Source organism: Monodelphis domestica, chromosome 1 (genome assembly GCF_027887165.1).
Source record: "Monodelphis domestica isolate mMonDom1 chromosome 1, mMonDom1.pri, whole genome shotgun sequence".
Classification (NCBI taxonomy): Eukaryota; Metazoa; Chordata; class Mammalia; order Didelphimorphia; family Didelphidae; genus Monodelphis; species Monodelphis domestica.
In genome coordinates, this window is record NC_077227.1 from 79,742,270 (window position 1) to 79,758,037 (window position 15,768).

General features: G+C 37.2%; 1 protein-coding gene across 2 annotated transcripts in view; it reads left to right on the forward strand.

The window, feature by feature from the left end:
* Positions 1–15,768, forward strand: part of BLNK (B cell linker) — a 119,359-nt gene that overhangs the window by 82,867 nt on the left and 20,724 nt on the right. For both annotated transcript variants that reach the window (XM_007478711.3, XM_007478712.3), the window contains exons 9-12: positions 2,638–2,663; positions 4,364–4,406; positions 6,361–6,439; positions 10,403–10,430. In XM_007478711.3, coding sequence (XP_007478773.2) covers positions 2,638–2,663; positions 4,364–4,406; positions 6,361–6,439; positions 10,403–10,430 — 176 coding nt within the window. The remainder of the gene's footprint in view (positions 1–2,637; positions 2,664–4,363; positions 4,407–6,360; positions 6,440–10,402; positions 10,431–15,768) is intronic.

The window sequence follows — 15,768 nt, forward strand, 5'->3', positions numbered from 1 at the left end:
TAATGAAAAAAGTAAGCTTCATTACTATCAAGAAATGGCCCTATATTTGGTATTTGACACTGTTGACCTGTTGAGCTGCTGCAAAAATCTAGGAAACAGAGGGCAAAAGTTTGAGTTTCAAGTGCTAGAGCAGGAGATTATGCCATAAAGAGGAATAATTTCCTCTTCTTGGTTGGGTGCCTGAAATTGTTCTTGCTTTTTGCAGCTTCTCTTTCCCTTTTCTCCACAGGTACACTAGAAGGACCACGGGCATAGAGTTTGCCCAATTAGTCCAGTTCTCATAATCCTCTTGGGACAAATGTTAGCTTATTTTTGCCAGTTCTCCTGGCCCTGTATGAAATAGAAGTTGCCAAATAACACTGATTTGGTGAAACCAAAGAGCCTATTACCAGCTCCCCCCCCCAACTTTAAATTAAAGTAAATAAATTAAAATTGGACCCATCACTTCTAAAAAGATACAAGCCCTGATCAAAACTTTCCTTCCTGAATCTCAAGGCTCTCCATGATTTGATTGTTTGTCTTACCTCTTCAGCTTTATTTTCTACCATTCTTCAATTCTACAGTTCCATTAAGAACAATTTATTCAGCTTGTCCCTCCCTCACCCTGTGACAGGATTATTTCGACCCTGCTATTTTTGTCCCTTTACCCCAATTAAAAAGGTCTTCTCAATTGTCTCTCCTAACCAAATCCTATCCAAGGCCTGTCTTAAATCCAACCTCATCCCACATAGCTTTTTATGACTCTTCTTAGCCATATAAAGGTTTCTCATTTCTGGAAACTTTTTTTGGTATTTATAGTCAATATAAACTATTTAGTGTGCAGTTAGGTAGCTCAATGTATAGAACACTGGACCTAGAGTCAGGAAGATACATCTTCCTGAGTTCAAATCTGGCTTCAGATACTTTCTAGTAGTGTGACCCTGGGCAAGTCACTTAACCCCAGTTGCCTAGCCCTTAACAGCTCTTCTGCCTCAGAACCTCTACTTAGTATCAGATCTAAGATAAAAGGTAAGGGTTTGAAAAACCTGATTTCTCAAAAGGAATCCTCATACTAATGCACCTTTGAGGGCCTTTGGGTGATTGCTTTGATCCTTAATGATTTCAGATATTCCCTTTACAAGTTATTTTAAGGAAGCTCTAAGATTTCATGTTTGTCTTTTTAATAAGTGACTTTCTCCTGCATAGCAAGTAGATAGGGATAGAGTATGAACCTATAATTTCATTGGTATAAAGCCCTCCCAGGCAAGAAAATTCTTATCACCAATGGAAACTGGCACCTTCTGTGTGATTTATATTCTTATTTATTCACCTAGAATAGCAGATTTCAAACTTTTTTGATCTGAGATCTTCTTTATACTTAAAAATTATTGAGGAATCCCCCAACCCTATACAAAACAGGATTCGTTATTGACCCTAAATACTCACAATTTACCCACCACTCCTTTGTAGCCTCTTTCTTTATATAGAAGATGGCACTATGCTCCAAATCACACTGTTTCCCAAACTTTTAGTCATCATCCACTAGCTACAACTGGCACACACCTATATCCAATCAGTTGCCAAGGGTTGTCAATTCCACCTACCCAATGCTGGGTTTTTTTAAAACCTTACCTTCTGTTTTATAATCCATACTATGTATCAGTTCCAAGGCAGAAGAGGGTAAGGGCTAGGCAATGGGGGTTAAGTGACTTGCCCAGGGTCACACAGGTGGAAAGTATCCAAAGCTAGATTTGAACAATGACCTTCTGTCTCCAGGCTTGGCACTCTATCCACTGAGCCACCTAGCTGTCCTCTTTTTACTCACATACCCTGACAGTGTAATTCCTCTCCTTATCACCCCTCACTTGAACAATTGCAATAGCCTCTTAATTAAACTCCCTATCTCCTGTCTTCTCCCTCTCCAATCTATCCATCTCCACCCAAAAGCAAAATTGATATTCCTAAAATTCAAGCACAACTCTGTCACTGTCCTGATCAAGAAGTTTCACCGACTCCCATTTGCCTTAATGATAAAATATAAACTTGTTTAGCATGTAAAACTCTTCATAATCTGGCTAACCCCCTTTCCAAGATTATCACACATTACTCCCCTTTATTTATTGATCAGTTAAACTGGACTTCTTGCTATTCTTCATAAATCACATTTAATCTTCCTCTGAGCCTTTGCATAGGTTTTGCCCTTTTGCTTAGAATGCATTTCTTCCCAAACCCTGAGCACAGAACTTTTATTGTATAAAGTCTGTCTATAAAAAACATACACATGCATATATCATATTTACCCACATATGTATATGTACATAAATGTAAATTTATGTATCCTATTTATATATAAATATATCATCTTTATGTAAATATATTCAACAGATAAACAGATAGCTAGGAACAGCTTTGGGAGCAGAGACTTTCATTTTTGCCTTTATACCCTCAGCACCTAGGACAGTGTCTGTATAATAGATACTGAATAAATACTTTTCTATGGTCTCTATAATAATGAGAGCCAGCACTTACATAGTACTTTAAAGGCTTACAGAACACCTTATATGTGTTAACTTATTTAATCTTCATGCGTAAACTGATTTTTTGTAAAGTCTAAGCTTCTTGCAATTTAGCAAATAACATTTAAATTTCTTATTTCAGAAATGTATGAAATTCCTGTAAGTGAGGTAAGATCCAGTTCAATGTGCAAAGCCCCTTCTTGACGGTGGGATTTCTGTTGCAGGCTCATGTTGTTTTTTTTTTTTTTTGAGATTTAGAGAAGGGAAAAAGTTCACTTCTAGTCCTGTTTTTCTTTTCTTTCTTTGTGAAGGAGTTCATGTCTCTTAGTGTTTGTCAAGTTCAGAATAACAAATTAAAATTTTTTCAAAATAAAAAGCCAGTTAACCAATATTTTATGTAGAATTGAAAATGACATAATATGTAAAACCTAGGCTCAGAAAGATTATTCTATTGATTAATTCTATTTTCATCATCATGATACCTAATAAGGGGCAAAAGTATATTGAATAGTATAGTTACTGCTGCCTCAGAGTTTTCAAGGTTTGGCTCTAATACCTGGAAACTGTGTGACCCTGAATGAGTCACTTTTCTTCTTCATTTATAAAACAGATCTTTGCTTTACAGTGTTATTATGAGGCTCAAATGAGATATTGTATGTAAAAATGCCTTGAAAACCCTACAGGGCTATAGAAATGTCAGTTTCTGTGTTTGTTATGATTATTAGTTCAAGTCTCACTGTTCCCATTTTACAGTTGAGTAAACTCAGGAGACTTTTAGGGAAGTTAAGTGCCTTGGCCAGGGTCATCTGCCTGACAAGTGGCCAAGTTTCAATGCCAAGTCCAGTGCTCTTTCCATTCACATACTGACATCTGTGATAGTCAGTAATAGGTTTTTGGAAAAAGCAGCCTAGTAAACTTGCAGGAGATTCCCAATGGTCATTGTATAGCTCAGGGACAGCCTCGGGGCATCCACAAACCAACTGGTTCTAGATAAGGTCTACACTCTTCTGTTTGTCTTCAGACTTCAGACTCAGAGTGTCTGAAGTGTATTAGAATAAAGAGATTCACTGGAGTGAGCTCTGTAGAGTGTGTACATTCATCACAGCTTGCTCTTCCTTCCAACACTTAGGGTTACAATCAAGAATACCTACATCATGCAAATGTGTGACCCACAATCACATTTATTGGCACCTTGTACTTATGGAAATAAGCTATAGTATCTCATATTTGTATAGTATAGTGTTCATATGGGGAGAAAGCACTGATTCAGAAGTCCAAGGACCTGGGTTCAAATAATGCTTCTAATTCTTACTTACCTGTATGGCCTTGGGGAAGTCACCCTGAGCCTCGATTTCTACATCTGGTAAATGGTGAGGTGATGAGGCACCTCTAATGTGCATTTCAGACCTAGATCAGTAGTTCTTTGAACTTTTTAAAGCAATTACCTCATTCTCTATCAATATGAAGTAGGTAAGAAGGTGGTAGCAATCTTTCAGAGAGGGGAGACTTGCTGACAGTCACCTATTGAGTCATTGTTAAGAGTGGGAAATGGAACTCAGGTTTCTTGAAATCCAGACCGGTATGGTTTCCATTGGGCCATGGAGCCTTTCTCTTCCCTCCCCAAACAGATAGACTAGGGACCACCTATGCCACAGCAGTAGAGACAGTTTCTGATTCCTAATGAGGAAATTCCTGTCTCTTCCCCTGCTTCTTTACACAAAAGACAAGGCAACTTGGAAATGGAAACCAAATGGGGATCTGACAAAAAAAAAAAGTCTTTTGTCAAATCACAAAAGAGATTCTTGGATTTTTTTAAACAAAATCACTGATAGAAAATTCTTGACTCATGGTTCTTTTTTCTTTTTCAGACATCATCTTTTTCCCCATACCAAAAACCATCTGTTAAAACTCGTGAGTAGTTATTGATACCATAAAACGCTGTTGTCAAGTTTTGAATATTTTAAGTGAAGGATCAATTAATTAACCACTCTTTGGGGATCTTTTAATTGAACAAATGTAACTGAGCTAATGTTTCATCTGTGGGTTGAAGATTAAATGTACTTATCTGCAGAATTAAAAAACACTCGGCACACTGCTTTATTTTATATGTTAACTGACATATAGGTAGGATATGCCTACCTGCCATGAGGTCACAGATGCTGATAAGGTTGCCCCATCCCCATCCATAATCTCTCCTGAACCTATCTATTCCTGTCTTAAATCACAGACAGATTATGAGATCTAGTATTGGGTTAGTGGCAATGGGAATAAAGAAGAATAGGATCAAGAGTTGTGGAGGTGAAGCCACCAGGATCTAGTAGCTGAAAACACATTAGAAGTGAGGAAAATAGTGCAAGATAACCCCCAAATTAGTGACATGGGAGCCCTGGGGAATGGTGGTGTTACATAGAAATAGTCATTGGTTTCAAAGTCTTATGTTACTCCCACATTAGACCCAGTGACTAATAGACCCCTAGATCCTAGTCAGGCAACAAGAAAAGATTCAGAAAAAGCCTTGTGAGAGCAGAGACAAAGCTTATAATTCCTAGTCCTACTTCAGATGGCACGTGGCGACAGCATGTCTCTAAATTATTTTTCCTTATCATTTCATTTCTCCTCTCTTGATCTCCCCTATGCCAAATTTCTCTTTCTATCTCAAACCCAGTTCCTCTGTGTTACCCTTGCCTCATAATAAGCACAGATGCCCTGTGATTATCTCTTCTCTTCCCTCCTCTTCGTTCACTAAGCAGACTTTGAGGCGTGCCTTCCCTCCCATTTCTTGTCTAGCTTCTTTATCTCCCAGTTGTCTCTATGAAACAATTATGTCCTATTTTGTGAGGTCACAATTCCTCCTCATTGTCCCAAGGAGAGATGAGTGCCAAGATTCACAGACTCACAGAATTTCAGAATTAGAAGAGACCCCAGTGGTCATCTAGCCTAACCTTTAACAATGTGTATCTCCATCACAACATACACGACAAGTTGTCATCTAGATTCTGTTGGAAAATCTCTAAGGAAGCAGAACCCTCTATTAATGTGGGAAAAGATGTTTATCTGGGTCTGTGAAGGAAGTACTCACTTGACTAGCTCACAAATATTTTTTGTAAAATGAGGGAAATAATATTACCTGATAGTCAAGAGATAGCATCCTAGTAAAAAAGACCTGAACTCAAGTCTGTCTTTGGTACATACTTGCTCTGGGACCCTAGAGAATTTTTCAGGGCTCCAAGAAACTCTCTAACTCTATAAATTACAGAGTGGATGTCATTTTGTGTTGTTAGACAGACTTTCCTTATCTGAGACCTCCTTATTCCAATGAAATAACAGGTCTAGCACCAAAACAAAAATATCCATATTAGCTACCTCCCAATGTTATTGTGTGGCTCAGCTAGGTTGCTCAGTGGATTGAGTAGTGGACCTGGAGTCAGTATGACCTGAATTCAAATCTGTCCAAAACACTAACTGTGAGACTCCAGGCAAGCCATTTAACTTTCATTTGCCTCAGTTTCTTCAACTGTAAATTGAGAATAATAATAGCATCTACCTCCTTGAGGATCAAATGAAATAACATTTGTAAAGTTCTTAGTACAAAGCCTGATCCATAACTGGTACTATATAAATGTTTGCTGCTATTATTGTTATATGAAGTCATGGCAGTAAAGCCCTTTGCATGTCATAAAGTGCTATATCAGTATTAACTTTTAAGATTATAATAATGATAAAATATTATTTAAAGGTTAAAAATTACTTAAAAGGCTGAATGTGTGTTTCTTCCCTGGCCTAAAAAATGGTTTTATTTCACTGTGAAAATTCGATTTGAGGTTCTGAAGATTTATGACTATCTTTCATGTTCATATGTGCTCAGATGATAGCAGTCATGCCACAGCTTGGGAACCCAAGTCTCCTTCATCAATTCAAGCCCCATCACCTCTGCCAAGAGCCTTGTAAGTACCTATCACAAAAAGGAGATATTGAACCTCAGTATCTCCCCTCTGAGGGTAAGAGGACCAGCCTATATGAAAGCAGAGGAGAATTATTCTCAAAAGGGAATGGGCTCATCTCCACAAATAATTTAGCAGAAGAACAAAAGTAGGTTCTTCTGATTTTGCTTCTTATTCAAGTTAAAGGGGAGATGACCAGAACAGAAAAAAGCCAATGGGATTCAAAGGTTGGACTATTATTGTTACTCACTACACCTTTTCAGATGATTCTGGATTCTTAGTGCATCAGCCTCAGGAATTCAGCTCAGCATATAGTAAGAGCTAAATAACTGCTTGTTATTGTAGCTGACTGAGCTGGAGATCAATAGTTTCTCAGGAATTATCATCATTCCATGGTGATGGACTCATGGGTCTTTTTTTTGCAAAGTAAAGGTAAGAGTCCCAATCATCAGAAGACAGATAATACAATTATGGGACCTTGAGGGGACAGCCTCCTCAGTGAGGGACCCCTTCAGAGGAGCCCAGTGGGGAAACCTCAGGAAACTAAATTAGAGATCTAAAATTTTTCATTGCGCTTAGAAGCTCCAGTTGCCCTCCCTAGGACCCAACCTCCTGCTGGGTCCCATCTTATAAATCCCTATTACACCCACTAGCTCTCTTACATCACTCCACAGGAACCAATTCCAATTCCTCAATGAGCCTGGCACCACCCAGGGGGGCAGTGCCTATGGGATCAACTTCATGGTTACTGATTGACCCAAATTCAAAACAAATGGAAGGGAAGTTCAAATCTCTGACTGATCAAATCAACCCACAAATTCACTTCTCACAATCCCCACTGTGATTCTGTTGGGAGACACCTAGTCTCCCCAATGGATCTTTTCAAATAACCAACCTATACTTCTAAGGATTCTCCTACTAATGATGTATAAAACATTGTACTTTCTAAGGGCAAATTTTAGCAACCTTGGAACAAGAGGGAAATAAAAGAGAAAGGAAAAAAACAATAATTAATAGACATTGACAAAAAGCCAATTGGGGGCAGTCCCTTTTGGTATAAGAATTTACATTCAGAATGAATGTGTTCAACCCCCTTCAGTTTAGTTCATTCTGGATCTCTTGATGCAGCATGTGGTTTCCACAGGCATCTCTGTGGCACCCTCTTCCAAAGGTTCCCCTTCCCAATTTGAGGTGCTGAAAAGTCTCTTCTAAAATTCCTCCAAAAGATTCCAAACTCTGGATTTTATGACCACCATTATACAATCCCCCCTGAGGACAGTGCCAACCATCATCAGGATTACCCCTATAATAATAATAAATTATAAGCAAAAAAAGAAGAAACAAACTCACAAGTCCTTCGATCACTAACAAGACCCAATTAAAATGATTAATGTCCTACAAATATAAATGACAAATATAGCAATACTGCCCTTACCCAATGGCAGCCAGAACTACAGAAAATTGCCATATTATAAAAGAGAAAAAGGGTCTAGATTCTGCTATAAAAGGGAAATATGATTCCCTGGTCTGATTTTACCTTTGATCTTAGGGATAGGGGAACCAAAATAGCAGCCAAACTAAGGTACTTGTTGGAATGTGGCATGGGGGAAATCCAGCATCTGACATTGTCAAACAGCTGCTTCCTCAAACCTCAAACAAGTCCTCTGTATTGGTGCACATCCTCATCAATCTCACAAAGATTGTTGATCTCCTTGATCTTGTGCTTCTTGGCACTGTACAGTGGCTCTTTTGTAATCCCTTGTTTTGATATCAGACACAATCATTAATACAAGTCCCATAATTTAAAAAAATCAATAGCAGGTTTCTATAGTCTAAAGCATTTGGATATGCATTTATATTATAAAATTATCCTTTAAAATGAAAAATAATAATAATTCTATTTACTTCAAATACAAGAAAAAGAAGGAAAAAATTAAAATAGTCTATTGCAAATGAAAAGAAAAGCAATAATAAAAATCTTCAGGAATTCACTGTGTCCATCTTTTCTATGGAATTCTATAATGGCATTATCTCAAGTCCAATCATAGGAGGAGAGTATAAATAAAGACAATGATAGGATACAGTTAATTAGTGTCAATAGAAGCTACCTGTTTTACATGTGAGCAATGATTCCAAGAGTCCTTTTCTCTAATTTTAATAGCTGTTCGAGTGATTAACAGTACTTGAAATGAACCTTCCCAGGCAGGTTGAGTTCCTCCAGTGCACTGGAAGTTCTTTATGTATACCTTGTCTCCTGGGTAAAGGTCATGGAGTGAGAAATCCAGAGGTTCTGATTGTAATACAGCTCCAGATTCATGGAGTTCTTGCAATGTGATTTGTAAGTCCTGTATATGTGAAGCAATAGAAGTGTCTTCTCCCCCCCCCCAAGTAATGATGTATATGCAGGAGAAAAAGGCTTAGCCTGTATGGGGGGATGTCCAAAAAGCATCTCAAATGATGAGATATGTAGATCTCCCCTGGGCCTGCTTCAAAGATAAAACAGAGCTAGAGGGAGAACTTCAGGCCATTTTAAGTAAGTCTCAGTGTACAATTTTCTTATCATAGCCTTTAAGGTTTCTATTCATCCTCTCAACTTGGCCTGAGCTCTGGGGATGATACAGTGCATGAAATTTGGTAGTGATCCCCAAACAAGAATAAATTTGATATACAACAGAGTCAGTAAAACGAATTCCCTTGTCTGAATCAATTCATGCTGGCAGGCCAAAGTGAGGAATGCTCTCTTTTAAAAGCACTTTGGCAACAAAAGTTGCTGTGACTCAGGTGCTAGGAAACTGTTCTGACCATCTGGTCAGCTGATCAACTATGACCAGACAAAATTTATGATGTCCTGCCTTAGACATAGTAATAAAGTCATTTGTAAATGCTCAAAAAGTATGTAAGCCAGAGGACATCCATCAAAAGTTTTACCATGAAAAGCATACTGGTTATAGGCTTGACAAGTGGGGCAGGCTACACATATTTTAGAGGCTATGGTAGTTATTCCAGGGGCTAGTCATACTTTCTTAAAAGAGCCCAGAATGCCCTGGGTGCCAAAGTGGCTGTTTTGTGAATAGATAAGTATAGTTGTTGATAAAAAAAAAAACTTCTAGGGAGTAGGTATCTTCCTTCAGATGACACCTATACCTCATTGATCTTTTTTGCTTTAAATTTTTGTTTCCACCTTTTCACTTCCTGTTCATTATAAGAGAGTAATAAATTTGAGTCGTTACTAGTTGCCAAAGTTAAAATCAATTCAGGTCCTTCTAAGGCAGTGAGCTTTGCTGCAGTATCCACCTGGTGGTTCCCTCTAGAGATAGGGTCAGTTCCACCTGTATGGGCAGAGCAGTGAACTACAGCTAGGGCTTCAGGTAGCTGGAGAGCAGAAAGAACTTCATTAAAGATTTCTGCATTTGTGATACATTTTCCAGAAGAGGTTAAAAACCCTCTTTGGAACCATAGCATAGCCACTGTATATCATATTCCAAATGCATAACTAGAGTCTGTGTAAATTTTTGGCTTTTTTATCTTTGGCAATTATACAGGCATATTTTAGAATATCAATTCTGCACCTTGAGCACTTATATTTGAGGGCAGTGAAGCTAACCACAATAGTAAGCTTGTAAGAGTCCAATGAAATAATATATGTGTCAAGAGCCTTTGCACACCATAAAGATATGTCATGGTTGTAAGCTATTTCTGGTCTCCTTTCTGAACCTGGCCAAGGGTTAGTCAATAGTCTTCTGCCAGGCATTTTTCAGAAGCTTCAACTTTTTTTCCACACAACTAAAGGCATTTAACTTGGATTTCCCTTGAACTCTCCACAAACCAGCAGAGCATAATTCACTCCCTCTTCTGTGTTCAAAAAGAGATAGCTCTGTAGGACCTTTACTTCTACTGATTTGGTTTAAATTTATTTGGACTATTTCATAAATTTTCTCTACAACTGATTTTTTTTTTATTCCCCAGAAAGAAAACGCCAACTCAGCTGAAGACAGTAAGTTGATTTTGAATCTGTGGTTTTGATATAAGATGATATTATCTTTTCTGTAACATCTATTGGTATTGGACAACTTTTCATTGACATTAGAAGAAAGATGACCAAGAGTTAGAGAGTCCAGCTGATAATTCAGGCTGGTCCATTTTTAACCAACACCACGGCTTTTATAACCTTAATGCCATTTACCACCGATACAGTGGTATGGCAGATTGTGATTCAAGTGTAAGTTTTCAAGCTAACATTAGTTTCAAACATAGCAAGCTGGTACACTATATAGATGATTTACTGCTAGCATCACCTGACCCAAAGATGTGTTTAGAAGATTCCAAAAGGTTACTGATAGAGCTTTATAAGAGAGGATATAAGGTCTCTAAGAAGAAAATTCAGTGGGTACTCCCAAAAGTTGAATCTCTTGGATTTATCCTGGAAGGGGGAACCAGGAAAATTTCAAGTAAAAGGATAGCAGATATACAGAAGCTAGGCATCCCTAGTACCAAGAAACAACTCATGGAATTTTTAGGGGTTGCTGGTTTCTCAAGACAGTATATCATAGAGTATTCCCATATTACCAAGTGTTTGACTGACTTGACAAAGAATGAAGTTAAAGAACCTTTGAAATTAACTAAAAAACATCTACATGCTTTGTCAAAGTTGAAAGAAGCCATTTTGACAGCTCCAGCTTTAGGGATACCAGATTACAAAAAGGAGTTCCACTTGTATGTCCATGAAGCTAAGGGCATAGCTTCTGGAATGTTGGCACAATGTTTTGGGCTAAATTTAAGGGCTATTGCATTTTACAGTTCTATCCTAGACCTGGTTGTACAAGGAATTGACACTGCCTGAGAAGCATTGTTGCAACTGTTCACATGCTGAAAAAAGTATATGATATTGTACTGGGATGCAAGTTATATGTGTATTCTGCATACCAAATTGAAAAACTATTATGATAGCAAAATATGCATTCTTTCACAAAATGCAAGAATATCTCAGTATGAAATCATTTTGCTTGGAAATAACAACATTACCATTCATATATTTGCACTATTAAACATAGTTACTCTGATTCCAGATTTGCCATTAGGTGGAGAACCACTGCATGACTGTAACCAAGTGGTGGAAATGATGTATAAGCCTAGATAAGATCTTAAAGACACATCTCTCACTGATCCTGATATGGAATTATACACTGATAGATCCTCATACATCTATAGAGGACAAAGGATCACAGGGACAGCTGTAGTAAATAATGATAAAACACTTTGGTATGCATCATTACCAGGTCATGTTAGTGACCAGGGCACTGAGTTAAAAGCTGTGCTCAAAGCCCTGGAAATGGCAAAAGAGTGAATATTTACACCAATTCTTCTTATCTTTTTTTGACCATACATTCCACCAGTTTTATTTGGAAAAACAGAGGTTATATAACATCAGCTGGAAAGCCAATTGCATGTGGCAAACTTATTGACCATCTTATAAAAGCTGTAGAACTTCCAAAAGAGTTGGCCATAATCCAATGCAAGGCACATACTCATGGAAAAGACAGAATATCCCTTGGGAATGAAAGAGCAGACATAACAGTGAAATACGTTGCGAGATTTGGTCCCTACCATGTGTTGAATTTCTCTCTGATCAACAGGCAGGATCTTACCAAAGCTTACCGTGGAGATGAAATTCAGTCATGGAATGAGCAACTCAGTGCTAAATTAATCAAAGGCATTTGGGTAGCTCAGGGTGGGAAACCAATTCTTCCCAGAAAATTGTACCAACATCTACGTAGTGTGATCCATTCAAAAGGTCATTATGGAGTCCAAGCTGTTTTAGATGCAGTACAATGTTTCTGGATAGCACCAGGGATAAAAACAAATGCCATTAGAATTTGTCAGGCATGTGACACATGTAGGAAATACAATCAAGGACATTTCAAGAACATAGCATTGGGAGGCAGACCTCTAAGTTATATGCCTTTCCAATGTCTACAAATAGACTACATAAACATGCCTAAAGACAAAGAATATAAATATGCACTGGTTATTGTGGATAGACTGACAAGGTGGGCTGAAGCATATCCAGCTAAGAAAAATGATGCAGCTACAGTAGTAAGATATTTACTGAAAGATATAATTCCTAGGTATGGCATTCCCAATACCATAAAAACATTAATAGAAAAACTCTGTTCAGAAACACACTTGAAATGGACAGATGTTATTACAATTTTGCATTGTTTCAACTAAGAACAAGACCCAGAGGTGACTTGCATGTACCCCCATTCGAGATGTTATATGGTCAACCATTATGGCATGGCAGGACTGCAAAACCATCATATTTGTCTATGCTAAAAGGGGAATGTTTACTCCATGAATACCTAGTTGAAATACAAAACAGACTGGAAAAATTAAGGAAGCTAGGATTACTAGTACAGAAAATATCATTGGATTTTTCATTGCATAAAATAAAACAGGGAGATAGAGTATATGTCAAGAATTTTAATAGAGAATCTCTTATAGGACCAAGATGAATAGGCCCTGTAGATGTGAATATTGTGACTCCTACTTCAATAAAGGTATCTGGGAAAGATCCATGGTTTCATGCTTCACATGTAAAACTACATTATGCCCATAACATTATCAGCAATGAAGAAGAAGAAGAATTAACAACTTAAAGAAAATAAGGAATATCTGCAATATTGCCATTAGCCCTAACAATTGTCTCTATATATGGAAAGCTATACATGAGAAGACAAGAAGAACAAATATGAAAGCACTGCATATAATAACACAAATAAAAGACACAAGAGTACAAGTTACAACAGAAATAAGCACTGCAAAAGCAATGATGAAAAGCCCCATATATGAAGATGATAGCTCCAATAAGAATTTGTCTCTGCTTACAACAACAATGAAAATTAAACAAAATTACTTCACTAAGAAGATACATCTCTGCAAAATACATTATATCATGTACCATTATATCTATACCAACAAGAATATAAAAGAAACCCAAAGGCTAAAGGAAAATTTTATCTCCAAGTAACACTCAAAAGTCAAGATAATCTCTTAATATGAACATCCTAAAGAAGCAACTTTACATAAAATGAAACCCCTTGTGAAATTGAACATCAAATAATATATCATATTTTAAAACCATAAAATATATCTTGAAAATTTTATACAGTACAGCATACTACATACACCCACACATGAATATTATCATATGGAAAAGCATACTTCCACACACAAAGAACCAACTCATAAACACTGACAGGCACACATGAAGAATTCAAACTTACTCCCATGCACAAGCAAACAAAAAATCAATCTTACATACATGCATATGGAGAGCTTACACACATGCATGTCCCTGAATATTAAAGAACACGGGACTTCAATCAAGGTGAGACAACAGACAACATGTGTATGCTGCACAGATTAAAAACCCAAGACATGTATGTTTCTTCAATCAACACCAAAGATATGGAAAGACTTTGAAATCTTGAACTGGGCAATGAGGTCACATAATAATGTGCCATATGTGTTAACTTCACACATAGGTACGTGCAAATATATAGAACTACACATAAGCACATTGTGGGAAAGAATCTCATGGACTGGGTGAGTATAAAACACTTCATAGCTACAACACACAAAATTCATACTGATATACTTGCAAGTTTCTTTGGAAAATTCAAACAGACAAGGAATTTTTTTATCTGCATGATTTTGCACAGAAATCACATACAAAATTGTATTATAATTGCACATATATAAAATTTGTATAGACAAACCTATGTACATTTGTATATACTAATAGAATTAACATTCTAACATTATCAGGTTAAGTTACTGACATTCTAACTACTAGCACACAGGGAAAGATTTAGGGAAGTTATTCAAAACTAGATGAATTAGGGACAGATGAATAGCATATTTAATATAAGTTAAGCTATATAATAATGTTATAAACAGTTGTGGTTTATAAAACTTTTACTTAGAACAAGCTATAGTCATTAGGAAATCATGAAGTTACATTGCTGTTATAAATATTGTTTAAATTTTTGCATTGGTTGCTATTGTGTTTAAAATCATGATTCCGTATTGCATTTCTATGACCTATACCATTTCCTTTAAACCCAAACCTTAGAACAGAATTAGATAATCAGAATAGTGAAAATGGGTTACGATTTTTTATTTTGGGAGGTAGAGGAATATGTTAAAATTGTATAATTCCAGAGTTTATATAGGTAGGAATTCTTAATAATAATATGAAAAGGTAAGCATGAATTACTGATGCAGAATCACTGGTTGTAATTCTGCTAAATAAGGAAGTGAGGATTTGTGAAAAAGAGATTACCAAACCAGAGAAATATTGGCAAGCAGATGCAAGAAATGAAATTTTGAAGGAAGGAAGATTCCAATAGAATCTGATGAGAAGGCAGTCGAGAAAACCAGCAGCTGAAGGGGAGACTTTTCTTCTTGCTGCCTGGGAGGAAAAATCAACTGAGAGACAGGCTTGCTCTGGATTCCTGGCTACTTCATTGACTCGATATTGAAAAGATTGGAGCTTAGCTCTGAAGAATCTTTTCAGTTTATCAGCAATATCCCCTCACAGACAAATAACTTTATTTCCCTGTATTGAACCCCATAGGAGATTAGGGAGACCTTAACTTCCCTTTTCCCTCTCCCTCCTCCCTTAATTCCCCTAAATTAAGAATGAAACCCCTTTCATATAAGAGTTATAGTGTGAGATTAGTCCTTTGAAACTTCTAATAACTTACCATACTGAGAAAAGCCATTAAGATCAACTGAGAGAAAGACAGGAAGTGGGGTGAGGGGAGGAGTGCAAACTTTTGCCTTTCTTCTAACTTATTTACTGGTGTTATCACTCCAATGCCTCTCTGCTACCATAAATATCCTAACAGGAGTGTCTATTACAATAGTTATTATGCCTTGATGAGATCTTCTAAGGTCAAATTGAGGCCTCAGGAATTCTATTTTATCAGCTCAGAGGAAATCAGACTGAGATATACATTCACATTGATCAAACTTGAGACACTGATTTGTTATTGCTGTTTTTCTATAAGACTGAGTCTCTCTATCTTGCCCAAGCTGGAAATGCAGGGTCCATTTCCACAATGATTGGTACAAGAGCTTGGTTTGACCTATTCTGTTCATACCTGGATTTGTTCTCCCCCCCCCTTAGGCAACATGGTGGCCACCTACTCCCAGGGTCTCACTACACTGATGTCAGACTTTGTTTAGATATCTGATCAATAACCCACTCCAGCTCAGAACTCTTGAGCTCATGAGATTTACTAAGCTCAGTGACACTGTTAGCTGGG